General features: G+C 56.2%; 2 protein-coding genes across 7 annotated transcripts in view; one reads left to right on the top strand and one right to left on the bottom strand.

Moving 5' to 3' along the window:
• The first annotated feature begins 183 nt into the window (after positions 1 to 183).
• CD74 (CD74 molecule) lies at positions 184 to 8,812 on the top strand. 2 transcript variants are annotated; one of them, XM_041750390.1, is made up of 9 exons: positions 184 to 468; positions 3,996 to 4,168; positions 4,358 to 4,437; positions 4,967 to 5,029; positions 5,692 to 5,787; positions 6,099 to 6,186; positions 7,207 to 7,398; positions 7,879 to 7,941; positions 8,201 to 8,812. In XM_041750390.1, the coding sequence occupies exons 1-8, from the start codon at positions 392 to 394 to the stop codon at positions 7,926 to 7,928; spliced, it is 819 nt and encodes a 272-aa protein (XP_041606324.1). In that variant the 5' UTR covers positions 184 to 391; the 3' UTR covers positions 7,929 to 7,941; positions 8,201 to 8,812. The 2 variants fall into 2 exon arrangements, with proteins under 2 accessions (XP_041606324.1, XP_041606325.1); XM_041750391.1 differs by lacking the exon at positions 7,207 to 7,398 and having other exon boundaries at positions 190 to 468.
• Positions 8,813 to 9,441: 629 nt separating this feature from the next.
• Positions 9,442 to 25,904, bottom strand: part of TCOF1 (treacle ribosome biogenesis factor 1) — a 37,555-nt gene continuing 21,092 nt past the window's right edge. For 2 of the 5 annotated variants that reach the window (XM_041750457.1, XM_041750460.1), the window contains exons 18-28: positions 23,687 to 23,797; positions 19,341 to 19,527; positions 17,934 to 18,067; positions 16,351 to 16,464; positions 15,773 to 16,010; positions 15,217 to 15,302; positions 14,615 to 14,774; positions 12,238 to 12,789; positions 11,625 to 11,722; positions 10,579 to 10,622; positions 9,442 to 9,943 (exon numbers count right to left, since the gene is read on the bottom strand). In XM_041750457.1, coding sequence (XP_041606391.1) covers positions 10,596 to 10,622; positions 11,625 to 11,722; positions 12,238 to 12,789; positions 14,615 to 14,774; positions 15,217 to 15,302; positions 15,773 to 16,010; positions 16,351 to 16,464; positions 17,934 to 18,067; positions 19,341 to 19,527; positions 23,687 to 23,797 — 1,707 coding nt within the window. In that variant the 3' untranslated portion in view covers positions 9,442 to 9,943; positions 10,579 to 10,595. The remainder of the gene's footprint in view (positions 9,944 to 10,578; positions 10,623 to 11,624; positions 11,723 to 12,237; positions 12,790 to 14,614; positions 14,775 to 15,216; positions 15,303 to 15,772; positions 16,011 to 16,350; positions 16,465 to 17,933; positions 18,068 to 19,340; positions 19,528 to 23,686; positions 23,798 to 25,904) is intronic. The other 3 variants (XM_041750458.1, XM_041750459.1, XM_041750461.1) reach the window with 3 other exon arrangements.

The following is a 25,904-nucleotide window of genomic DNA, read 5'->3' as shown; positions in this document are numbered from 1 at the left end:
TTTTCCTTCTAAGGGGTGAATATTTGCCTGTTCTCAAAATATCCGAAGTGCCTTATGAATCCAAAGGTCTGCCCAGAAACAAGTGATGCCGGTCCTGAGCAGCCAATGGAAGTATGCCGGCCTTTCTACCTGCCTGGGGAGCCCCCGCCTCCCCATCCTGTCCTGTTAGAGGCAGCTTTGCCCAAGGGGGTATTTCCAGCTTTGGGGTTTTCACTTCCACTTTTACGAGGTGGGCGGAGTGGCCTCCTGTGGACAAATCAGATCCCTCCTCAGCTCCAACTTCAAGAGGTGAGCCAGGGGTTCAGGGTCCCAGACACACAGGTGGTGGCAGCAGCGGCAGCAGCAGCAGCAGCAGCAGCAGGAAGCGTGGGGAAGACCAGAGGCCAGAACTATGGAAGACCAGCGCGACCTCATCTCCAACCATGAGCAGCTACCCATGCTGGGCCAGCGCCCTGGTGCCCCAGAGAGGTATGTGGGAGCCGCAGGAGAGAGCACTGAAAATCCTGGGCCACACAGATGTGCCCAGGTGCCGCAGGAGGACTAGACGGGGAGCCACAGGAGGGACGGATTCCGGCCCTGACTCCGGGTGACTGTGAGCAAGTCTTTGGCCTGCTTTGGCTTCTGTCCTCCCTCCTGTAAAATGAGGGGGCTTCTTTGAGGCCGGGGTTTTCTTTGCGTGATACACTGCTCTTCTCAAAATCACAAGAGAACCCTGGATTCTCTCCCTAGGGTCTCACACAATTTGGGGGACCTCACAGACCCCCTGATGCTGAACCACAAATCCTAGGTTAGAAACCTTGGACTAGGTTAGAAACCTTTGGAAAAGTGTTATGGATCCTAGATGGAGAGACAGAGTTCCTCAAAGAGGATGGTGGAAGCAGCTCATCACAGCGGAGTTTCTCCCTAACCACCATGGCTGAGCGTCTGAGTTTGTGTCGGGGAAGGTAGTTGCAGGTGTCTGTCGAGTAGATGGACACGTCCGCCATTACAGGAGGGATTGAGAGATGCCGGGAGGGGTCAGGAAAGGGAAGCCGGACTCTGGCTAAGTTTTTAGAAGGGACTGAAGGTTGATGTGGGTCATGCCCGGTCCCTTGTGTCCCTCTCCCTTGCAGCAAGGGGCCAGCGCGGCCATCCAGAGGACCCTGGGACCCCTCTCCCAGCCCCAGGATTGTCTTATCCAGGTGTTTCCCTGAAAAAAAAAAAAAAGCAGGGTTAGAATGCAGCTACCCCATGGCCCCACTCTCCCCAATCTTCAAAAAAGTAATTTGCACATTGAGGGGGTTGGCTGGCTCCATCAGTAGAGCATGCGACTCTTAATCTCAGGGTTGGGGGTTTGAGTCCCATGTTGGGTGTGGAGATGACCTGAAAATCTTAAATTAAAAAAAAAGTCATTTGCAAATTAGAGGGACTTACAGCTGTGACGTCAACTGTTGCCAGGCAGAAAGGGGGTTTGGGAGAAACACTCAGAGATGTCATGAAGAACTGCATTCTGGGGAACAAGTGACCAGATATAGACCATTAGAGTATATCTGTGAAAATCCCAAGGAATCCCAGGGCTAGGAGGGCTGACTCTCCTGTGAGGGCTTGCTTCTGGTCCAGGTTCTGCTACTGCCACATGTGACTTGAACAAATCACTGCATCTCTCTGGGTCTCAGGAATAATAAAAACAATGATGACACTGGTCCTGTTAATAGTTCCCTTTCACGGACTACCTGTCACTGGTCCTCAGCCACACTTAGTAATTCCTATGGTTAGTTATGTGCTAAAAACCCAACCCTAATTTTCACAGTAACTCTATGAGTCGGATACTTGTATTATCCCCATTTTTACACAAGAGAAAATTGAGGCTTTGTTAGTTAGCATCTTACCTAAGTTATCACAGTGAATGTTGGAGTCAGAATTTGAACCCAGGACTGGCCTGATTTCAAAGCGTGAGTTTACCCTACCATCTGGCCCCCTTCTGGAGGCAGGATTTTCAGAGAGGACAGGGAGAGCCACCCGGTGAGTTGCAGACCTAGTGTGATCTCAGGGTACAGAGAGGGTGCCCCCTCCTCAAATCCTTGCCTGGTTTTCCTGAGTTCAGTTACTGCTTCTGAAACTGGCCCTGGCCCCGTGTGCTCAGTCCATGCCAGCCTTGAGCCTGTTTCTCAGACCCCTTTGTGAACGCTTCTGCCTCACAACACTTGCATCATGATTCCTGCTAGTTCTGGTTGGCTCCTGACTTCAGCCAATTATTATTATTATTTATTCAAGAAGGAGGCAATGGAAAGGAGGAAATGAAGAGACAGGTGGCAAGAGTTGGCAGCCATCCAGAACCAGAAGGAAGGCCCGCATTCAAGAGGCAAAAAGAGGAAGGATACCAGACGCTAAAGTTAACAAATAACTCCCCTGAGAATAGTACTCAGTGCTGACTGTGTACCTAGGTATGGAGTGAAGAGCTTTACTCTCATGATCTTATTTTATATAACAACCCATTGGGTAGCTGTTCCTACCTCAAGTTACTCACTCAGAGGCGTTAAGTGACTTGCCCCTGGTCCCTGAACTAAAGGGGTAACAGAGCCAGGATTCCACTCTAGGTCCCATCTCCAGTGTGACTCTCCAGATTCCTAGACCTCATGAGAAACTGAGGTTCAGAGAAGGAATAGTGGAAAGTATACCCAGATTGAGTGTAGGGTTGCAGAAGGGGTGAGCATGTAGGTAATGAGCTGGAGGGCTTGAACCCAAGCAAGACCCAGGCTTGGGTGGACTTTCACAGAGGCCAGGCCACCCCTGTTCCTGTGGAAGGCCAAGAAGTGGTACTTGGGTTCCCCTCCTGCCTGGTCTCCTCCTTTTCTCCACGTGGCGTTTTTGCTTTCTTCTCACAGAACAATCTTTTGGTCTGGACCTTGGCCCAGCACACGCAGGGGACTGGCAAGCAGAGAGCCAATGAGAATGAGCTATGTGTGTGATGTCATGAGTTACTAGGCAGATGGATCTCCTAGAGTTTCCTGAACTGTCCTTGTTGGTTCCTGGAGTAAGGGGGTGCAGTGTCACCCTGACGTGTCTAGCGGAGTTCTAGTAGCCCCAGCCCTAGGGTGAGGTGGCGGAGAAGAGGCCAGGAACTCTCAGGGTCCTGGGGCAGGATCCTTACATTCCCGGAGCTGGGACTCACGTGCCCCCAAAACTGTATCCTCGGCCAATTGCTCCAAGGACTGAGTGTTTGAGGTCTGGCCACCCCTCCCTGTGCAGCCAACTCGTTTAGGGAATATGAGACACTCTCCGGTCACACAGGCTCAGGCACTGTACCCCTGCTGAACCCCCCTGGGTGGACAGTACCATTTGAAATACTTCTGTGGTCACAGTCAGATCTTGCTTCAAAGAAGAAAACACCAAATCCTAGAATTGCTGAGGTGAGAGGCCCCCACATGACAGGCCCAGAGAATGGCAGAGACTTGCTCAAAGACATGGAGAGTGCGGAGTGGAGGATGTGTCCCCAGAGGGTGTGGTACCTGACTCTGCTCCAGCTGACATCATCCACTGCCCCCTGCCTGCCCCTAAAATGTCAAGGCCACACTTCTCGTTTTCAGGTGGGCCACCCACTCTGCTGTCCAGTCCCACTTAGTTCCCTTTTCTCTAATTTCCCTGTAGTCGTAGGGTAGGTAGGGGGTACCTCCTTCCCCTGAGGGCAGTGCTTGTCCTCAGGAGACCCCCTGGCAGACCCCGTGGTACACAGGTGGGACAGAGACCCAGAATGGACAAGGGCTCTCTGTCCCTGGCTCTTCCCCACTCCTCCTAGGTCCGGGGGCAGCTGTGCTTAGGAGGCCTGCAGGAGCAGCAGTGGTTGGATTTATGGGGCTGGGGGAGTGTCTTCAGGCTGCATGGCCACTGCACTTGTTGTTTGTGCTTATGTGTGTGTTAGGGGGAACGGATGGAAATGGGGGGGCATTGCCCCACTCTCGGTCAGTCCTTGGGGCAGCCGCCTCTGCACTCTCCTCTGACCTCTTTTTCCCCAACAGCAAGTGCAGCCGAGGAGCTCTGTACACAGGCTTTTCTGTCCTGGTGGCTCTGCTCCTGGCTGGCCAGGCCACCACGGCCTACTTCCTGTACCAGCAGCAGGGCCGGCTGGACAAGCTGACGGTCACCTCCCAGAACCTGCAGCTGGAGAGCCTGCGCATGAAGCTTCCCAAGCGTGCGTGCCTCCCCTCCATCCTCCCCTCCCCCACTCATCATCCTTCACTTCTGAGACCCCATCCTGCCCCCAGCCGGACCCACTGTCTCCTCCCTCTTGCCTAGAATTCCACACCCTCATCTGGTCCCTGATCTGAGTACTCCCCGCCAGCACTGGGCCACACTCATACTGTACCTCCTGTTCCCACAGCTCCCAAGCCTTTGAGCAAGATGAGGGTGGCCACTCCCATGATGATGCAGGCGCTGCCCATTCAAAGCCTGCCCCAGGGGGTAAGGACAACCCCAGGGTGGTGGAACTGGGGAGGTGTTATCTAGTCTGGGTGCAGGGCAGGTGCTGAGGGACAGGGGAGAACAGCCGTGCCAGGAAAGGCCCAGCTGAGGGGTGGGGGCACGGATGGCTGGAGGAGGATAGAGCCCGCCTTAGGAAGAGGAGGGCTCCCGGGCTGGAGAGAACATCCCATCCCTGGGATGTTTACAAAATGCTTCTGCAGAGCATCTCACAGCCCCCTCCCTTCCCAAAGTCCTTGATGTCCTATAGGGTCATGTTTGTCATAAACAATCTGCTGGGCAGGTAGGTAAAAAGCCCTGGGCAGTAAAGCTTATGCAGATTTGCCCAGTAAGGACCTTGCCACAGTAAGGTAAAGTGACTTGCTGGAGCTCTCGTCCTCCTCCTCACACTTGGAGGTGGCGGAGATGGGCCTGATCCTGTTGAGCACCTGGGACCCCAGCTGCTGGCTCTGCTCCAGGACCCCTCCTCTGAGGGTCAGTACTAGTAACCCCCTCTTCTTTCCTTCCACAGCCCACACAGAATGCCACCGAGTACGGCAACATGACACAGGACCACGTGATGCACCTGCTTCTGGTGAGTTGGATCTGGCTGGTGGTCCTGCCTGCCCAACCCGGGGTGCCCATGACAGTGCGCTCCACGGTCTGCACCATTCTGGGCTCACCAGATTAGTGAAAGAATGCCAGTGGGGCCCTTAAAATGTCATATGGAGTCTAGCCCTGCCATCTGCTTTGTTGAGTGTTTGGAGAATCTGAGGCCCACAGCCCGAAAGTGACTTGCTCAAGATGCCCATCTTTCCTGCCCAAATTTCTGCCGCGCATCTATTCTACACCAGGCCCTGTGCCAGGCTGTGGGCTCACATTGGGAAGCAATCAGACTCTGCTTCCAATCCCATGGGAGTCCCAGGCTAACACAGACATGCGGAGAGCTTTGTGAGGAAAGAGGCCAGGACCCAACTGAGTGGGGGGAGGGGAGGGAGTGTTGAGGAGGGGAGACCTGAAAGGTGAGTGGGAGTTTGCAAGGAGTAGAAGACTGGGGCTTTATGGGTAGATCCGGGTCTGGAACCCGGGTCTCCAAACTTCCAGCCCTGGGATCATGTAGCAGAGCAGCTGGAGAGCCCTTGCTGCCTCCCCACTCTTTGGCTCCATTATGCAGAGGTCCAGGGGAACATGGGCTGCACATTTCACCTTGCCAGGGAGCTCTATTTGAACCTTCCTTCCTGCCTTGCTACCCCACAGGAGGCGGACCCCCTGAAGGTGTACCCAAAGCTGAAGGGGAGCTTCCCAGAGAACCTGAAACACCTTAAGAACACCATGGAGACCCTGGATTGGAAGGTCAGCAGCTTTCCTTGCGCTGGCTCCCTCTCATTCCTGACACCTAGGATAGGGCTGGGGAAGGCGCCGTAGGAGGTGGTTCGGGAAGCCAGAGGAGGTGCACCAGCACCAACAAAGCCACAGACATGAAGAGGGCCTGGGGTTGAGGAACTGCCTTGACGCAAGCCCATGAGTCTCTAGGAGGGAACCAGGCTGTAGCTGGACTCTGGGGTGTTGGGTCCCCTCTTGGATCCTCCATCTCTGTCCCCAGGGGCAAAGCCAGGCAGGGTTGGAGGGGGCTCTGGAGTCTGACCCTGCCTCTTTCCCATCAGGTCTTTGAGAACTGGATGTATCAGTGGCTCCTGTTTGAAATGAGCAAGAACTCCCTGGAGAAGAAGAGCACTGAGGTTCCACTAAAAGGTATGGGGAGCAGGAGACCTGGGATGCCAGGGTTTCTGGAAGCTCCCTCAGGGCTCCCTTGGAGCTGCAGAGGTTAGGACCTAGAGCTTTCCCAGATCCAAGCACCGGGACTCCTCGTGTCTCTCAACTCTTATTCCTGTCTCTCCTGCCTGTTCCTTCTGGGCTTGGCTGCTCCTCCTCAGTTCTCCCTTTTGAGGAAGACCTCCCTTGTTGAGGATGGCACTGCATAAGTGGGACTGGAGCAAAATGACCTGAGATATCCCAGGTGTCGTCACGACGACCTTCTCCACTCAGCACTGCGTTGGTTCTAGTGAGGGGGCTGAGCGGGGCTCAGGACCCCACCACCCTCAGAGGGACCTCCCCGAGCTCACACAGCCAGCAAGTGCCAGACAAGAGGACGTGGGGTTTTTCTATCTTGTGGACAATGTATGTTAAGATTTTCAGCCCTAAAGTCTCAAGAGTGCCATGTCTTCATCCTGGCACTAATATGCCATGCAACTTTAGGCAGGTGTCTTCCCTCTGGGCTTCAGTTTTGGAAGGGGAAGATCAATGGCCCACCCTAGCACAGGCCTCTAATTTTCTAATCATAGATTCATAGAAGGCACCTTTGAGGCCATCTTGACCAACTCCCAGTTGATGTATGAATCCTCTACAAATCCTCAAAGCCCCATTTGTACTTGGATAACTCTAGTAACAAAAGCTCAGACTTACCAAGATGCCTATTGTTTTTCCCTGAAAATAAGAGTCACAGGTGTAAATCCAAACTTCAATAGGCATTGAGGGCCACAAATCAGCGAGTTCTGGGATAAGTTAGCCACATGGCCAATCACTGCCTCTCTGATCTCAGATCTTGTTGGTCCCTGCCTTAGTTTCCCCATCTATGCAATGGGTAGAGTGAGCCCAGCCACTTGGGCAGAAGGCCGTAGGCCCACAGCAGTGGTATGTGGCTCTCTGGTTCTGCTGAGATTCTGGCCCAGGGCCCGCTCACTCACTGTGTCTTCACCATGCCTGTCGCTTCAGCACTGACCAAGTGCCAGGAGGAGGTCAGCCGCATCCCCGATGTCCACCCTGGCACGTTCAGGCCCCAGTGCGACGAGAACGGCAACTATAAGCCGCTCCAGTGCTATGGGAGCACCGGCTACTGCTGGTGCGTCTTCCCCAACGGCACCGAGGTCCCCCACACCAGGAGCCACGGGCACCATAACTGCAGTGGTAAGCAGTGCCTACTCGGCCAGGGAGTGTCAGAGGAGCAGAAGGACCAAGAAGGCACACGTGGGGCCGGACACTCGAGCTCCGGTCGGCGGGGGCAGCCACTCAGCTGCCTCTTTGTCCATCCACTTCATCACCTGCCTGTGCGCTCATCTGCTCATCCATCCTTCCTCTCCTTACATCCACTCATCTACCTATCATCTGTCCTTCCGTCCCATCCTTCATCGCGGACGCTCCCGCAGCCGTGCACCACCCACGGTGCACCCAGGAGCCCACAGGCCCACCCATCTCACGTCATCACTCCCTCCCTTGGCCTTCCCCGACCACACCTGGTTGCTGCCATCCAACAAGAGTCCTGCCCTTTGGCACCTGCTCCCAGCATGAGGCTGGTGGCCAGGCTGGGAAGGATGACCCAGGCCCCTTGTCAATGGGTGTGGGAAGCTGGACCGCCAAGTGACAAATGCACTTGCTGCTCTCTTGCAGAGCCACTGGACATGGAAGACCTGTCATCTGGGCTGGGCATGGCCAAGTAGGACCTGGGCCAAGGTAAGGGCCCCTGCAGGGGTCATCTGGTCCCCAGCAGCTTAGCCCCCCAGGGGCCGAATCCCTCATGGATGGAGGGCTGGCACGGCCTGACTCCGGGCTGTTCTCCAACCTCCCCCAGACATCCATTTCACACCTGAGGACCACTACTAGGGACGGGAGGGGTGGAGAGTCCTCAACTGCTTTGAGGTCCCAGGATACCAGGAAGGGGCAGGGACAACAGGCGACCCCAACCCTAACCTGCTGCTTCTCTTCTCTTTAGGTATCATTTGAGAACAGCAGATGCGGATGCCAGCACGTAGCCCACGCTGCATGGCCACTGCTTCCTTGCTCCCTTCTATCCCCCGACCCTAGCCCTTCTTCTCCTTCCCTTACACACTGCTCCCCCAACTCACTGTCTCCCACCCTGCAGCTCCTTCCACAACACCCTGGCACCTGGCTCTCCATCATCCTGGGACACAGGTCATGTCAGAACAGCACAGATTTAACGATGCAGGAACGTTCTGTTGCCCAAGCCCCCATCTGTCAGGAGTGTGTGGCCCAAGGAGGTGGCCCAAGAGCTAGGCGGACTCCCATTTCATCCTCCAACCTGGAGCCCCAAGACCCAGGCCCATGGACAAGATGGAAGGTGCAGGGAGAGAGGACAGTGTTCCCTGACACCCAACACGTTAGCTGTTCCTGCCCCTTCGGCCTTGCCTTTCTAGCCTCTTCAGCTGGGGAGGAGCCACCCATTCCCTCTCTCCAGCAACACTCACCCAGGAAGAACCAGCCTCTCCACAGCGATGCCTCACTTTCTGCCAACCCCCAGTTCCCTCTCCGCAGCCAAGCTTGTCATTGGCCCTCAGAGCTGAGAATAAAAGTAGTGAGTAGAACACTTCTGGCTCCGACTGTTACTGGGATCTGGCTCATTTATCCCAAGGAGATAACCGAGACCTTGAAACCAGTGGTCTGGGTGGGAGGTCACAGTGCAGGGAGCCCAACCCAAGATGCCCATGGGGCAGGCAGGGCAGCCCGGGTGGCTCAGGGGTTTAGCACCACCTTCAGCCCAGGGTGTGACCCTAGAGACCTGGGATCGAGTCCCATGTCGGGCTCTCTGCATGGAGCCTGCTTCTTCCTCTGCCTGTGTCTCTGCCTCTCTTTCTGTGTATTCTCATGAATAAATAAATAAAATCTTAAAAAAAAAAAAAAAAAAGAAACCCACCCCCCTTTCCATTTCTTGCCTCTGGATATCCACCTGGCCCTCTCTAACAAACTGACCATGACGATACATGAGGTCCTCCAGAGCTGAGATGCCATTTCCTCCAGGAAGCCTTCCCCACACAGATTTGGCACCTGGGGCACTTTGCAGAGTCTCGCTCTCTGGCAACCTGTCTGTTCCACTCACCACAGCGTCCCAGAGCCCCGATGTATAGTTGAGAACAAACCCTGAGCCACGGTTTGTTCACCTCCAAGGGCCAGCCAGACTCTCCCTTCCAAGAATAAGTGTAACACACTTGTCCTGGATGCGCTGGGAACTCACACCTTTCCTTCAAGCCTTTTATTTTCTGAGTTGTTACAAAAAACCACAAACAAAACGTGAAAAACAGAGAGGACAAAGCCTCAGCATCAGCCAGAGACCAGAGACCAGGGACATGGGAGGAGCTGCAGGCTGGGCCTTGCTGGGTCTGCAGGTCAAAGGATGGAAGGTCCCGAGGCCTCTGGGAGTGTCAGTTTGAAGGGGGAGGGTCAAGTCTCTTAAAAAAATATATATATACTGTACACATCTCTATGAAGCATTCTGTGTCAGGACAGAAGTCAGACGCGGAGTCAGTGAGTGCCAGTCATTGGAGCTGGAAGCTTCTCCTCCTCCTCGGACCAGCCTCTGCAGGGCTCACTAGCTCGGCCAGCGTGGACCCTGTGGCTGGCCGGCCTCTTCTGGGGAGGGGGGAAGCTAAAGATTCAGTTCCAGCCCACGGTGGGCACAGGGCAGAGGCATGGGGCTGGTCACCACTTGGCTAAGAAATCCCTGGGTGAAGGAAACACAACCAGATGTAAGATTTCCTGACCCTTTTCTCCCAGGAGAAGAAAATCAAATCAAAATCTGGTGTCTCTGGTGCAGGGAGGACCATCAACAGCGGCGGGCATGTTAGCCTGGACCATGTCCCAGGAACCGGGCCGAGTGCTTCATGCTCCAGCCAGGCGGGCTCTGGGTCTCCCCCATTCCCAGGAGGCTGCTGGGGTCCAGTCAGCCCCTTCACCACCACCCAGAAAGCCCAGCTCCATCAGAATGGCTTACCCCAAGGAAACCACCTTCCTCTCCATGAGGAATGCCCTCCAGTTAGAGAGTCACAAGGAAGACAAAGTGGACAATGGTGGGGAGCCACTGAGCAGTACTTGACCTCGAGACTCTCCTCCTCTACAAAGAGGAACCAGCCGAGTGCCCGCACCCAGCGAGCACTGTGTAGGTCACTGCCATCGCCATTCTGGAGCCTTCGGACTCTGCAGCTCTGATTTCTGGCATCAGCTCACCAGCCCCACTGACCTTGAGGGATGGAACTACTTTCCTGAGCCCCTGCGCCTTCCCTGCCTGGCCCCAGGGACACCGCCGGATGCTAGTTACCCTCCCACCTTCACTACAGATCTCCAGGCCAGGAAGCATACCTGTCGCCTTGTGCCCCTCAGACAGTTTGCTCTGCTGTCTTCTTCTGTGAGGAGAGAAGTACGAGAGGCTCTTGAACCTGAAGCATCTCCGCCCCCCCCCCCCCCCATGCTGCCCACCCCTTCCTCCCAGGAGCAGTTGCGATGGTTCTCTCCTGAGGACGCATGGCTCCCCCCAACAGATAGTGGGTATACAGGGACCTCCAAGGGCAGGGATGGGGCCCCACTTGCCCAGGAAGGAGCCCAGGACTCTGAAGCCAACAGATGCCCAGCTCTGAACACAGCTGAGGCCCTGCTGGCACAGTGAGAACTGCACCCATGTAAGGTGTGGAGGCTCCCCTATTCTGGAGATCAGCCGTTAGAACCCATAAAGCAGAGGGGAGTGGGGGTGCCTGGGTGGCTCAATAGGTATAAGCCTCTGCCTTGGGCTCAGGTCATGATCCTGGCTGGGGTCCTGGATTCGAGCCCCACGTTGGGTTCCCCACTCAGCAGGGAGTCTACTTCTAGCTCTTCCTCCGCCCTACCCCTGGCTTGTGCTCTCTCTTGCATGCTCTCTTCCCTTCTCAAGGAAAGAAATAAAATCTTAAAAAAAAAAAAAAAAAAAAAAAAAAGCAAAAAAAAAAAAAAAAGGCAGAGGATTACGTTTCTGCAGGGAGGATACCCGGCCAGCTGGGATACATACAACCCAGGGACTGTTTCCTCTCACCTCTGCCGACCCAGCTGGCCTCCCTGCCCCTGCCCCTCCGGTCTTCACCCAGCCCAAGAACATCCTTCTACCTCACAGACAGACGCGGCCACTTGCATGGCTTCTACACACACAGACCATGTCCCTCCTCAGAGTGGCACCTGCCTTCCACCCAGCTTCTCCATTGTGTCACGATTCACGGGCCCCCCAAACCCTGGCACCTGAGAATGGAAAGGGGCAGGGACTGGGTCTGGCCCGCCCCATGGGTACCCTGACATGCACAGGATGGAGCTGATCACATCCACCCTGGGGACCGGGTGTGGGTCTTTCTTCTGGCTGAAGACCCCTCAGGAACTCACGCTACCTTTTTCTTCTTTTTCTTCTGGAACAGTGAGTCAGGGTCTTTGGTTGAGGCCTTTTTTGCCTTCTTCTTCTTTTCCTTTTTTTCCTTGTCTTTTTTTTCTAAGATAAGAAAATAACCCCCCTAAGTAAACACATGCTTGTGTGTGTGGGGTCAATGTCAAGGGACACAAGGCTGGTCTCAAGGGATCCTCACACCACTCCTCCCAATGCCAGGTCCCGGGCTCTCCCCACACTCTGGGGATCCATCAAAATACAAGCCCACAGACCTCCGTGACTACCTGCCTTGGCCTGAGAGCCCCAAGGGGAACCTGCCATCTAGGTGTCTGGGTCACAGCAGGAAGCTGAAGTGCATGTGCTGACTGGACACCCACTGTGAGTGAGGACCTGGGAGCAGGCCACGTCCCGCACCCTGTGGCAGCCCGCATCTCCCTGGCAGCTCAGCCCACCTGCTGGGGACTCTGGGATCCAGCTCTGGCTCGCCACTATCATCCCACCCCCAGCAGTTCTCAGCCTGTCCCTTCCGTGCCTGCTGAACCTGCCCCCCCCCCCCCCCATCACATGCTGACCTCAGCAAGGGCCTGGAAATCTGCTCCAGCCTGCAGCCCGCCACTTACTCTTATCCGATTTCTTTTTCTCCTTCTTGATCTTTGGGTTGCCTTGGTCTCCACCTTCAACCTTCAGTGTCCCCAGCTCCCCTTCCGGCTTCTCCTTGGCCCCTAGAGAGCCAGGAGACTCCTTCTCCTTCTTCTCCTTGATGTCACTGCTTGCTCCATCTCTCTTGGCTTTCCCTTTGGGAGTCCTGAGGGCCTTTTCTGATGAGCCAGCAGCACCCTCCCCGCCTCCCCCGGCCACGAGCTGCTTCTTCTTCTTGTTCTTGGGGACTCTGGCTGCTGTCTGGTCCCCCGACAGCTTCCGCTTGCGGCCCACCCGGCCCTTCCTGTTGCTCTCCTTGGCGGCATCGGCGGCCTTCTTCCTTTCCTGCTCCAGCAGCTCTGTCAAGACCTTCACCACCGAGGCCTGGACCTGGGCCTCATTCAGGGGCCAGGGCTCACTCAGGAGGCGTCGGCTGATGTCGCTCTGCAGGGCCAGCGTGGAGGCTTGGGGGCTCCCGGCCTCCTTCTTGGGCTTCCGGGGCTTCTGAGGCATGGCATCAGCCTCTCTCCTGCCTGTGGAGAGAGGATGTGGGGTCACGGACCAGGGAGTCGGGAAACAGGCTCACTGACTAAGAACCAAGGGGGTCTAGGGACCCAGTCAACCTTCTCTGACCATGGTACAGACAGGGAAAGGGCGGGCCAGTGGTCACTCTGCCCTATCCAGGTCTCCTGGCCCACACCTTTCCAGCAGTTTCTAACTGAGCTTTTTTCTTTAACTTAGCTCTTTTGTCTCCTTGCACTAAAAATTTAAGTCAGGTTGGACATGGAAAAGGACTCTAGAATGTTAAAGGGGCATAAAATCTATCAACAAAATGAAAGGTCGGACAGGAGATGGTATTGTCCAGCCAGAAGTCCAGAGCTGGGAAGCAAGAGACTTCTAGGTTTGCCGACCACCACTTGCTGTGGGACCGCACTCCTCCCACAGCCTCAGTCTCCTTGTTTGTAAAATAAGGACTTAGATGAACGGTGAGGCCTCTAAGTCAGAGACTCATGACAGAAGCTGGTCAGGGGACAAGGCAGCCAAGGGGCGACGGGCATGGCGCAGACACACGTGGTGGCTGACTCAGCAGGATTGCTGCCTGCCAGAGTGACTTCTGGTGCAGCCTTTGTTTAGAATTTTCCACGCCTCTGCTCTCCTTTGATAATTGTGTGCTGACTACACGTGTGAAAAAAACCTTCCACAGCCCCCTCGAAAATGTCTCCCTGTCGCACCCGCCTCTCACAAAGAATGCTGGGGAGGAAAACGAGCTCTGCTGACCCAGCACGGGGAGCTGCAGCTAAAGTCAACGACGGTGGTGGTGGGGTGACATCGGCAGTGCCCCAATGCCGCCCCTAACTTCCCAGGTGACTCAGTAGGTCTCCACAGACACAAGAGTGCCTCCATGCTGGGCTCTGAAGGATGCCCAGCTGCTGCCCTGCTCCATGTCCCGGGGTCGGGGACTGTGCCTGCAGAGGGTGGGGCCCAGGTGGGATCTCCAGCCGCTCTGGCTCCAGGACTGTGGGGAGCTCGGGGAGGCACACATGGCAGGCTGAGTAGAGGGGGTCCCAGGACAGACGGAGGCCCAGTTCAGTCCTTTGGTGCTTCTTGGCCAAGGGCTGGGGGTGCTGATTGGAGAGGGAAGCTGAGCCTGTGTGCTACAACCTCCTTCCCTGCAGCCCACTTCTGTTTCCTGTCGACAAACACCCTAGAACACCAAAGCTGGGGACTGCCCAGAGCTGTCCCAGGCATGCTGGTCGGAGATTCCTGTCCCTCAGCACTGGCAAAGTCAGGGCCGGCGGATGCCCCAGGCTGGGTGACCTCAGTACTCTGGTCTGCTCCCCAGACACCAGGTGACTGCTGTGTGTGCCACGCCTGGACACAGACTGGATGGATCTCCCCTGAACTGTGTGGTTAGGGCACAGAGGCCCAGAGTGGCCAGGGTCCTGAGGCTTTATGACAAGCCAGGCCATCACCTGGGGTCTTTGCCATGTGCTAGAAACTTCTCCACAAATGGCTCCTGCCTTTTGTCCGAGTTCCTACAGCCCATACCAGCAGTCTGTCTGTTAGGAAAGAAAGTCAGCGGGGACATCTAGAGAGATCCAAGGCCGCTTTAAGGTAGGGATCAGCCTATCAGGTGCACCAGGGTCCCACAGAGCTGGATAACCCGACCTCCAGGCCATCTCAGGTTGTAAGAGCCAGACACCTGGGCAAGGGGCCCCGGGCCATGCTTGGAGAGGCCCTTGCGACAGACAGGACCATACTGGTGGGAGGGAAAGAAGGGGCCCAGTGCCTTGTCCCTCGTGTCCCACTGTGTCTTTCCTATGGCCCTTGACTCACTTGTTTTAGGGGATACAGTACCTGCTATGTGTTGGGGCTCCACTTCCTGCTTGCCATCTGGGGCATCTTTGCTGGTGGAAGTAGAGGAAGCCGACGGGTTGAGGTCTGGCCTAGGAGTGGCCTTTGAAGCCTGGGAGTTGGCCAGAGTTGGCCCAGGGGTCACATAACCTGAGAGGAGAGACTGAAGAAACCCAGTGTGAACGAGGTTGGAATCCTGCCCAGCCCCCCTTCCCCTCCAGTGCAGGGCCTACCGTGAAGAAGCCATCCCCAGAGCCCCAGAGATCGGGCCAGGCGGTGAGCACTTGAGCCCTCTGTAGGTACCTCCTGCACCATTTAAATTAATATAGATTTTTGTTGGGCACAGTTAAGAAGACAATTTCTCACTACTAACGCAAACGGAAAATCACCAGCGCTTGCCTTGTACAGAGGATAACCTTAAAGAAATCCCATCTGTTACAAAATATCCTTTTTTCTGGAACTCCTCTAAAGTCAAGGCAAGTCTTTGCTACAGACTCCAGGAGTCCACGGCTCCTGGCTTTATGCTGACACGCGGCCCTGGGGGTGGCCTTGAACCCCCACCCCAAGACCCCGAGGTAGGTGCCAGTCCCCTCCCTCGCAGTTACCTGAGAGGGTGCCACGACCTCGTCCTCGCTAGACTCTGCTGTGGTCTCCTCCACCAAGGTCTCTGTCGCAGAGGGGGCCGGACCTACTGGGAGAGCACAGGTCAGCTGTTGGGAGGCCCCGGGACGATGGCCTGAGCCTTCTGCTTTATCCCTCATCCTCCTGCCCAAGGCTGTACCTGCTCTCATGACTCCCTCCAAGGTCAATGGCTGTTCGCAGCCCTCTAAGCAAGACACCTGAATGCTAAAACCTTTCCTCCTAATTCCTGAGGCCCTACTTAGGTGGCCCTGCTTTTCTGTGGGGTGGGGGGATGACCCTGGGAATGGGAGCCTGATACCAAAAAGTCAGCAATGGCTACACTGCAGAGCTGGAAGGTATTTGGTATCATGTAGACCAACCTCCTCATGGAGGGGGAGGGAAACTGAGTCCCAGCACGGGATGATGAGGCAGACGCTGCAGAACAAGGAGATATACAGTGGAGGCCCAAGCTTAGGGGTCTGCCCGGCCGCCACTCCCCTGCTCCGGGCCCACCCAGCCTTCTCCTGCTGGGACCCTCACCCCGCCTGTGGGCCTTCTGGGGCCCGTCAGCATCCTCCTCACTCCCTGAAGAGCTGCCGCTGCTGTCCTCGCTGTCGTTGGAGGTCTCAGAGGCCTTGGCTTTGGGGTGTCCCGCAGGAGTGGCTGTGGCTCGCTCGACTGCAGGGACCTCGGCCTTTTTGAGCTTGTTGGTCACCTTGGCCTGCACAGGGGTGATCTGAGGACTCATTACGGGGAGTGTGCCCAGAGCACGGTCAACCTAGTTTGGTTTAAAAAAAAAAAAAAAAAAAAGAGTAGAAGAATAAATGAAGGGCACTAACTAAGACTTGGTGCAACTGAGCACCCCAGTCACCTCAGGACCAAATGCCGCTTAGCTGCTTTGCACCCAGGCCTCACTTCATAGCCTTCCCACAAATGCTCAAATGGGCAGCAGGGGTGGGGATGGGGAAGAGACACGTGTGCATGCTACACTCACAGGGCAGGTCAGTGCCGGGACTTGAGCCTTGCCTGGGCCCTCCCTTCTATGTTTTGTCATCTTTGATTGCTGTCCCCCTCCAGGGTAGGGCCTGGCCTCACCACCACCCAGCTCCCCAGCTCACCCCACTTGAAGACGGGGTCCTGGCAGCAGGAGGCTGGGCCTCACTGGCTTTCTGAGCAAGGACCTTCAGGGCAGCCTGGGTCAGCGGGAGGTGAGCAGGGTTCCTCTTTGCCACCTGTGGACAGCCACAGGCAGCCCTGAGACTCTCAGGTTCTCAGGATGCCATCTGTGCCATGCCCTGGTCAGATCCCGGCTGGGGTAGGAGGGGCCTGTATGTATCTGCACAAGGAGCCATGGGGCTGAGAGTGGGGGACGGAGGGACAGTCACAGGGATACTGCCACATGTGGGCAGAAAATGGGGCCAGGCTTCAGGTTCTAAGTGATCATGATGTTCTCAGAGGATCCAAAGACAGCTTCTAGCCTAGCGGAGGGAAGCAGCTCGGGTCCCACCCAAGGCCCCTCAACTCAATCTGAGCTTGCACTGGGGAAAAGTCTCTAGCCTGGTGGCTGCAACAACTTCCTCAAAGGTCCCCCTGATGCCGCCTGGCTTCCCACATCTGCCACCAGTCAGGGAGCCAGAATGGGAAGAGCGGGGCGGGGCTCCCTGCAAACCCCCCAGGCCCTCCCAGCACTTCCCCAGAGGCTCCCAACACCTGTGCTCCCCTGCCTGGAGGACTCCCTGGCTTGGAGGACTTCTCTAGCCTTGATGTCACCTCCTTGGGGAGGCCATTCCTGCCCATCCTTCCTAAAACAGCTCACCCCATCATTCTCTAGTTTATACTCAGTTTCCTTCAAAGCACCCACCCAAAATACTCAGGTATTTTTTTTGGCTTCCTTGTTTCATGGCCCACAAGGGAAGGGACTCCCTATCTTCTTTCTGCATCATCAGTGCCTGGCGCGGGCAGATGCTCAGCACCATCTGCTGGCTGAATGGCCGAATGGATGCAGGCTGCTGGGTGCAGTGACCACAGCACAGCTACCCATGGCACCCGTGTTCCCAGGCAGCTTCTCCTGGGCTGCACCTCATGATGAGCCCCTCTGGGACAGAGGTGCCCCATTCCATCCTGCCCTCTTTGGTGGTGGTGGGGAACGGGACACAATGGGACAGGAAAACTAACCCACGTGGCCCAGGAGCTGTGTACCAGGAGTGAGGAGACCTGGGTTCTGGCCCTGCTTGACCCTAGACAGGCCTCAACAGTCTTGTTGAGGAGCAGCACTCAGCTCCGCCATTCACACGGTGAATGAGCCTCTAACCCTATCCCGTTCAGGCTGCAGACTTAGGCAAAGGCCTAGCAGAAAAGCATTGAAAACAGTGAAAGCCAGGGAGTCATGTTATCCACACTGAGAAAGGGCAAGGTTTGTTCGCGGCATTTCCGAACCAGGAGAGAAAAAGACCAAAAGCACAACCACACTGGAACAGCTGCCAAGGGACACGTGGAGCTGCCCTGGTTCTGCCTGGGTGCCATGCTCCCAGACTGCTCTTCCTCACACCTCAGAGGAACCCGGGAGCCGCTTCAGGCCTGCAACCAAGCCAGGGAAGGGCTGGCCACAAGGGGAGGCTACTTTTGGGAGGTGGCGCGGAGGGGGCAGGGAGGTACCTTGCCCCCAGGTGGCCTGCACAGCCCTCCCCTGCCTGCTAGGTACCTGAGTGATGGGTGCCTCCTGCTTCTTGCCTTCTGACACCCGACCGGACGCCTCACCGCTGCTGGCCCCAACAGTGCTGGCTCTGACAGCCGGCCTTGGGTGGGCCGTGAGTGGGGTCACGTTGGTTCTACTGGCTGAAATGGAGTGGGATGGGGTACAAGTCAGGGCACCCAAGTAGCAATCCCCACTTTCCAGCCCTTATGGGGACGTGGCCCAATGCTCACGGTATTTGCAGCAAAAGCCTGCCTCCCCCCACCTCCCTGAGCCTCGCAGGCAGGAGCTGTCACTATCTCTGTGTCACCAGCTCAGAGATCACAGGACTGCTATGGCAGTGACCCCAGAATTTCTCCTGGCCCCTCCCCACACTTCAGGCCTAGACAATGTTGCCTCTCAGCTGGCCAGGCCAGCACTTTGAGCAATGATGGGGAGCACTGCTACCAAACGGGACCTTCCGTGCTCTCAGAAGTCTTCCTAAGAATATCACAATCATTTGCAAAGACTCAGTGACGGGTGTTCAATGTAGTGCTGTCGGTGATAACCCCCCAAACCATGAAGCCCTTAACTCCCTCCAGCAAAGCACTGCCGGCATAAACCACACTAAGCCCACCCCGAGGACTGCTCTGTAGCCAGCAAGAGTCACGCAGTAAATATGTAGCGTCACAGTACATCAAGGAAAAACCAGGGGCATATGTGCCCAGTAGGACCTCGACAAAAACACAGATATAGCTCCAGTTTTTGTAAAGTTGACAGTTCTAAAATGTCAGTCATTATTCCAGACAGTGGATTATACTGACATTTTCTCTTGTGTTATTCTGTATTAAATGAGCCTACCAAAATCAGGTATTATTATCCTCACAGCATCAGGACAACATTAGCCATTTTCCTGATGGCACTGGGAGTATCACAGATGCTCAGAGATCAAAGAAATCCCAGATGTAGCTCTGTCTCCCACTGACAGATGGAATCCTTGCTTACAACGTCTGGTTAGACTACCCTGACTCACTTTACATGCCACCAGGACTGGGAGGCTCACCACCACCTCAGAGCACCCTTCCTCGTTCAGGCAGGCGGTTAGTTGTTACAAAGCTCTCCCTTAGATTACGTAGAAACCTACTATCTGCAGCTCCTAGCCACTGGTGTGGTTCCACCCCTTGGAGCTGGCAGAGAAAGTCCTGGCAAATATTCCTCTGGAAACAGAGGTCAGAGGTAATTCCTCATCGGCATGAACCAATGTAGGCTGCAGAGACCTGGCCCCAAGCCCCTCCTGGCCAACAACGTGCCGGGTAACTCAGCCAGCAGCCTCAATGGGGCTTGAGCGTGCACATGTGTGTGTGCTGGCGAGCCCTCCCAGGGGAGCCTGGCAGTTGTGGCACAAGAGTCAGCCCAGCCTAGTGGGCCTGTGCTCACCAGGAACGGAGCACTGCGTAGCGGGGATCACATCCTCATCCTCACTCTCGGAGGAGGAGCTCCTGGCTGTGCTCTCCGAGGCCTGGGCCTTCCTCGGGGTGTCTGCAGCTGGAGCTTGTGTGGCGGTAGCAGCTGGGCCAGCTGGACTACGATTAGGGTCGACAAAAATCAGAGGGGGTTTAATCACCTTGAAAAACAAAAACAAAACATACCCCCCCAGTGATTAAAGGCTTGGCCAGGCAAAGGGGAAGCTGGGGAGGGGCTTTATAAGGCAAGGGGTCCAGGGGACCCAGGGCAGACAGAGGTCACTCGGGCTGCCCATGGCACCCTGTGCACCCCTAGTCCAGGCACCTGCTAAGACCCACACAATAGCTCACAGTGGTCCCTTGAGGTCAGCAGTACTAGCTCCCCTGGATGGGTTGGGGGAGGAAATTAGACACCCAGAAGAGCTGCCCAGGGTCGCACAGTTTCACTGAAGTGAAGCCAGGGCCAGAAGAACCAGTGCAGCCTTCTTGCCTCTGGCTGACTTCAGGGACAGACGCTGGCCAAGCAGGGTGCTCTAAGCAGCACAGCCCTCAGCTGCCCAACCATTACACACGATTCAGCTGGGGACTGTGTGTAACTGAGCTGCTCCTGCCCAAGAGATGCTGATGTGGCCTCCTGAGCTGTGGCCTAAGGTGCAACCACTCAGCTATACTGACCCAGTGTCTTCAGCAAAACAAAGTGCACAGGAGAAAAACCAAGGTGAAGACTTAAGGAACCCAATGGCCCCGTGTGAACTCTTATTTAAACACACCAGATGTAAAGACCATCATTCACGAGACAATCTGGGAAATGGGGACACTGTGCAGGCCAGTTTCTTAGGGGGTGATGCTGTGCGGTGGCTGTCCTTTAAAAGAAAAGTACCCCAGGGTTGCTGGGGAAGGAAGGGAGGGCTTGCTCAAAGTAAGCCTGGTCACGAGTGCAGACCCGCTGAGGCTGGGGAAGCACGTGGGGGTTCTTCATGCTGTTCTATCTTTGGGCAGGCTTTACATCTTCCAGTGAGGCACGAAAAGAGAGAGAAAGCGGCCGCTCCCTGGGATCCTGCGGACCAGGTCGGGGTCACAGCTCAGGTGGATAGATGCCTACTGCACGCAAGGGCACCTTGCACACACGGAGCCAGGGAGCTGGATGAGGCTGCATCTCCTGTCCTCAAAGGTCAGACTTTGTTGGAGATCCCCCCCTTCTCCGGCCTGGGGGGCGGGGGTGGCGGATACACAGGGCAGTGGCAGGAAGCTGCCCTAGGCCAACGTCTGGGACCCGGTCTCGCCCATCACACCAGCCTGCCCACCTCCGGGGCCCAGGGGGCGGTGGGAGAGCTAGCATGAAAAGTAAAGCAGAGAGGCGCCCGCCTGAGGGGGGAAGCTCTGCTGGGCTGAGGCCCTTCCCACCCTTGCCAAACGGCCTCCCCCGCGGCTGCTCTGATCTGCCGCTTCCAGAGCTTGCCTTCCCACATGATGAAAGAGAGAAGGATGGAAAGTGGGAGAAGGCTTACAGTTGAGGGAGGGGGGGATCTATATATATGTGAGAAAGACAGAAGAACAGATTGTCGGGGACGAGGAGAGGCACCGAACCCACCGCGGCAAACAATAACGTCTGGGATGTTAAAAGCAGCTCAGCAGCAAAAGCCTCCTCCCCCCGTTCCACCTGCCCACACGGCTCCGGGCTGGGGGCGGCGCGGGAGGCCTGGCGTCCGGGGGCAGGGACACGACAGGGGTACAGGGGCAGGGCATCGTGCAAAAGTGGGCCGTGCGACCCAGGGAGACAGGGAAACCCGCCTCTGATCCCACCTCTGCGGGCCAGCCCCTGGGCTTCCTCGGCCCCAGTTTCCCACCTGTTGAGGGGCCGTTAGTAATCTCAACCCGGGCTCGCTCACCAGAGGGGCTCTGCTGTGCTTTTTTGAAAACTGCAAAGCACAGCACACGCAGGGGTGACCAAGGCTTACAGGGAGCTGCTGCAGCCTGAACGCTTGGCCGGACCTCCCGGCAGGCACCAGGCAGCCAGGGCCCACAGGGGGTGCAGGGGCTCCCCTCCTGAACCACCAACCCCGGGGGGAGCGGGGAGCTTGTCACAGCTCGGCTCACCAACTCTGCCCTCATTCCAGTCTGGGGCTGGCTGGGAGTGAGGAGCTGACCAGCCCAGGTGGCTAACTCTGGGGGCAAGGGACAGAGCCAAGGAGGCATCCGAGAGCCCCTCACAGAACTGCCTCGGGGCCGCTTAATAGGTCCTGGGCCAGCCCCACCCTAAGGGGCCAGGAAACCCCACTGCCCAGGGGTGGGCCTGGAGCCTCGTGGTTCACCGGCCCCCAAGGAATGTCACTCCACGGGTTGAGAAGGCTGAGGCTCAAGAGAGGGCAAGTGGCCACACCCAGGGTGACCAGCAAACTGTGCCAGAGCTGGGCTGGAAGTCAGCTTTCCAGGCACCAGACAGGAGCTCCTACCAGAAACCACCATGCTAGGGCTTCAACTTAACACACTAATATGGTACCTACCCCAGCACAGACCCTGTTCTGGGGTTCATAATGCCAGCACAACAGGGCTGAGCCACAGAACACCACCCCCTGAAGTATCTCTCAGAGAAAGAGGCTGGGGCCCATCCTTTGTAGCTGGGGAGACTGAGGCACAGTGAGGGAGCCTGGGAATGGAGCCACAATCGCCTCCACCTCCCAGCCCGAGACTCTGCCTACTACCCTGGCATCCATCCGTTTTCTCCACTGATAGGCTAATAATAACAGAGTGAAACTTGTCAATAGAGAAGTACCTGACAAATGCATAATAGTGATAATAATCATAATTAGTGAGCTGGGGATTAAGGAGCTAAACATCCCCCAGCAGTGAGGAGGGACTGCAGTTTCCTTAGGCTGCGCCGTCTTCCCTGAATCCTCCTAGGGAAAGGCACAGAACGCCAACTTTTCTCCTGCTTCTTTTTTAATAGGGACTCCAGAATCTTCAGGACTAACGTACCAATTAAACGGTTCAGCTTAAGCATGATGTTCATTTTAATTGTGTTAGTCCGCCCCCGCAAAGCAGGGCGAGGCAGCCCCCTCCCTCCCAGCTGTCCCGATCCTGCTCAGAGGAGGCGGCGGCCTCCTAAGGGCGCCCGGCCAGCCAGAGGGCAGGGCCCAGCTGGCCTTCCTCTTTCCTAGGAGAGGGGACAGTGCAGATAGCAGGCACAGCGCAGACGGCCTGCGTTCAAATGTCAGATCTGCCCGCTTGCTCCTGGACAGGTGATGCTGGGCAATTAGTTCACTCAACTTCTCTGAGCCTCCTCCTTAAGATGGGGATAAAAGAAGGACCTACCCTCAGAGAGATGTTGTGGGTACTTAATAGAATAAGGAGGTACGGGGTTTGGCACAGTGCTTGGCACACAGTGGCTGACAGCGTTAGATGGAGCTGTTCATTAGGATTTTTATAACCTGTGCTCCCAACAGGAGGATGGCGTGAGCACCCCAGCCTGTCACAGGGTGGCAAGCACCTGACCTCCCTGGTGGGCAGGTCAGCACGTGGTGTGGAATCTGAGGGAGATGGTTACGGAGACCCCACTGGTGTGGTACTTATGGGACTGGCAGTACATCCAGGCACCTGGGGCTACAGGACAAAGGGCACTGCCATCTGCTGGACAGGTGGGGCTCACCCAGAGGCCTGACTTAGCAAGCTGGGGAGACAAGGTGGCCTTGGTCCCAACCTCAGGGGAGGATGGCGGGTGGAGCAGAGCATGTGAATATGCGCCACGGGCACTGGGGCGAGGGCCCAGTCGTGCCCACTGGCTTCTGCCAAGCTCTGCAAAGAAGCCTCCCAGCCCCAGACAGGAAGGGGAGGCACAAGGAGCCAGGGGCCAGCATTTACCTGGCTTGTTCTGAGTCATGACAATTTGGGGAATTGACTTCAACTCCCTGGGCTTTGATTTTTGATGCATCAAATGGGCCACAGCACGTGCCCTCTTGCAGTGACAGGTGCTCCTCTTCAGGCAGCACACCGTGCCCGGATGCGGGAGGACAGTTACCCTGCCTGCTTACAATGCAAATATCCAGGCCTCAGAATGGTTGGGTTGTGCCCAGGGTCACAGAACTGGTGGCTGGGAGAGCCAGCACTGAGCCGACATGGTTTGGCTCTGAAGCCTGGATGTTCAATGATGCCCTGCTGCCTACCTCCTGGGGTTACTGCGAGGATGAATGAACCAACCAGGAAACCATAAAGTGCTGTTTAAATGGCAAAGATCTGCCCTCGCCCTCCACCTCCCTAGCCCCCTCCCCAGGCCCTGCTGCCCTACTCTGAGCTGCAGTGTCCCAAAGAGAAGGAAGGGCATACCTGGGTGGCTGGCAGCTCCTCGTCGCTGCTCTCGGAGGACCCCTCTGCGTTCTTCTCCGGAGGTGCTGGGGCCTGGGTCTTGCTTTTCGCAGTTTTGGAGCTCCCCTCTTTCTGAGGGGACAAGCACATGGGTAGGGGAGAGGAGCCATTAGCTGAGGGGGAACACACCTGAGGGACCAGGGCGGGGAAACTGTGGCCAGTGAGCAAGGACCCTCACGTATACCGGCTGTCCACGGAAAGCAGCACAGCCCCTTACTACACGCACAGGAGGACAGTCGCAGGCATGTGCCACGGCCACTGGAAACACAGGCTTCCATTCTGCTAATGCTCCCTCCAGAGTTGGCTCTGAACTTGAAAGGGACGTAGGAGTCAGCCACCAGCCACCACTCAAACCTGAGGGCTGGAGTGCTGTTGGTCAGGCCTCTGAATGAGAGGAGACAGCAGCCTGGGACTAGGTTGCAGAGGGCAGGCAGTGGTGCCAGCACGCTCACATCGGCTGTGGCACCCCCAGGTAAAAGCTAGACCCAGCTGGAAGTGTCCCAAGGCTGCCACCCCTCCTACCAGGCCAGGAATAAATGAGGGGGGCTGGCTGGGCAAGAGCTGAATCAGGGAGCCAGAAGAGGAGAGTATGGAGAGATAGGCACTGGTGGTGACCAGCTCAGGGGAGCCTGGGGGGGGGGGGGGGGGGGCAGAGTCCAGACACTACAGCGGCTGAGCCACGCAGGCTGCCCGAGTCTAATTTCTCAAGAGCTGCTAGATCTTGATTTATGTCATTTCCTACTTTTTAAATGGGTCAGCTACAACCAACGCACACTGCAGCACCTTGCAACAGCCGTGCCCGTGCCCCCATGCCCCCATGTCTTCCTCGTTAACAGAACCCTGACTCTGATAAGCACCACCCCCCCACCAGGCTCTGGGGGAGGTGGCCCTTTCTCCCAGCCAATCACAGAACCACAAGCCCCTATCAGTGAGCGGCTTTTTTTTTTTTTGTGGGGGGTGGGGGGGAAGCACATGCCTTAGATCTGGATGAGGAGGGGAAGGGGGAAGGGAGGTCAGCTGAGGGACTTCCTAGCTCTTGTGGAGGTGCTGCAGCCCTGCCAGGACAATGAGCAAAAGATGGAAGAAATCTGGGTCACCAATGATGTCGCACCCAAGGAACCACCTTTACCCTCAAAGCTTTGTGCATTATGAGGTAACCAATGCCCTTTAAGCCTTGGGAATTAGGTTTTCTCCTGCAGATAAGTGGATTCTTGGATCAGGGCATCCTTAAGACATAAAAGAAACCCCAAAATACTGTCTGAACATGGCTGGGACCCTTGTGTCTTAGTCTGATGTGTAGGCCTCTGTAAACGTGACCGGTAACAAGCAACTAGAAGTAACTGAGGCCCAAAGGATGGCTGGCCTTTGTGGAACCCACCTGACTTCACGTTCCCTCCCCCTAGTCATCCCTTGCCCCGGAGTGCCTAGCTCCACTTTTTTGTCTAGTGAACCCCTGCTCTTCAGGCTCCGCTCAAGCGCCTCTTCTGGCCTCTAAGAGACCTGTTCTCCCAGCTCCAGCAAAGAGCACGGCCAGAATATTCTCCAATAAGCCAGCTACTTCATCTTGCCCACAAGGGCAGGGCCAGCATCTTTCATCCCTTTATCTCTACCAGCGAGACACAGCGCTTGTACTTGGTCTGGTCTGATGCATTGAAGGCAGAGGTCAGAGCTAGGAGCAGTTTTACTCGTGAAGAAAACAAATCTAAGAGGGGATGGAGCTCAGCCTGGCACAGGAAAGGAAGATGTGGCCACACAGGGGGCACATCTGGGCGCTGGAGCTGACAGGGACCATCTTCCTAGATGGGACCAGAGCTCTCCAGTTTGCCTTAGCAGCCACCACCCTCTTCAGCTTCTCCTGACACCCAGGCTAAACGCTGACTACCAGGCCTGTGTAAATCACTTCCAGCACATGCATGAGCCCCCTGAATCCTAGAGTTGGTCTCCCTGAACTCCTGCAGGACATAGTCGCTCCTGCTGCTTTCTGCACACGGACAGAGGGAAAATCATCCAGATAAAAGCCAATTCCTCATTCCCTCCTTCTCCTCACTCCTGAGGCTTCACACCAGCGGAGCTCCATCTGGGGAGACACACATGCCTACCTGCGGTCCCAGGCCCAGGTGAGGGAAGGGACTTCTTCTAGCCCCCCAGGATCCCCTGGAACCCGAGATTCCTAGTGACA

The sequence above is a fragment of the Vulpes lagopus genome, chromosome 3 (genome assembly GCF_018345385.1).
Source record: "Vulpes lagopus strain Blue_001 chromosome 3, ASM1834538v1, whole genome shotgun sequence".
Taxonomy (NCBI): Eukaryota; Metazoa; Chordata; class Mammalia; order Carnivora; family Canidae; genus Vulpes; species Vulpes lagopus.
Note: the sequence above shows the minus strand (reverse complement) of the source record. Positions and strands in the feature narration are given on the sequence as shown.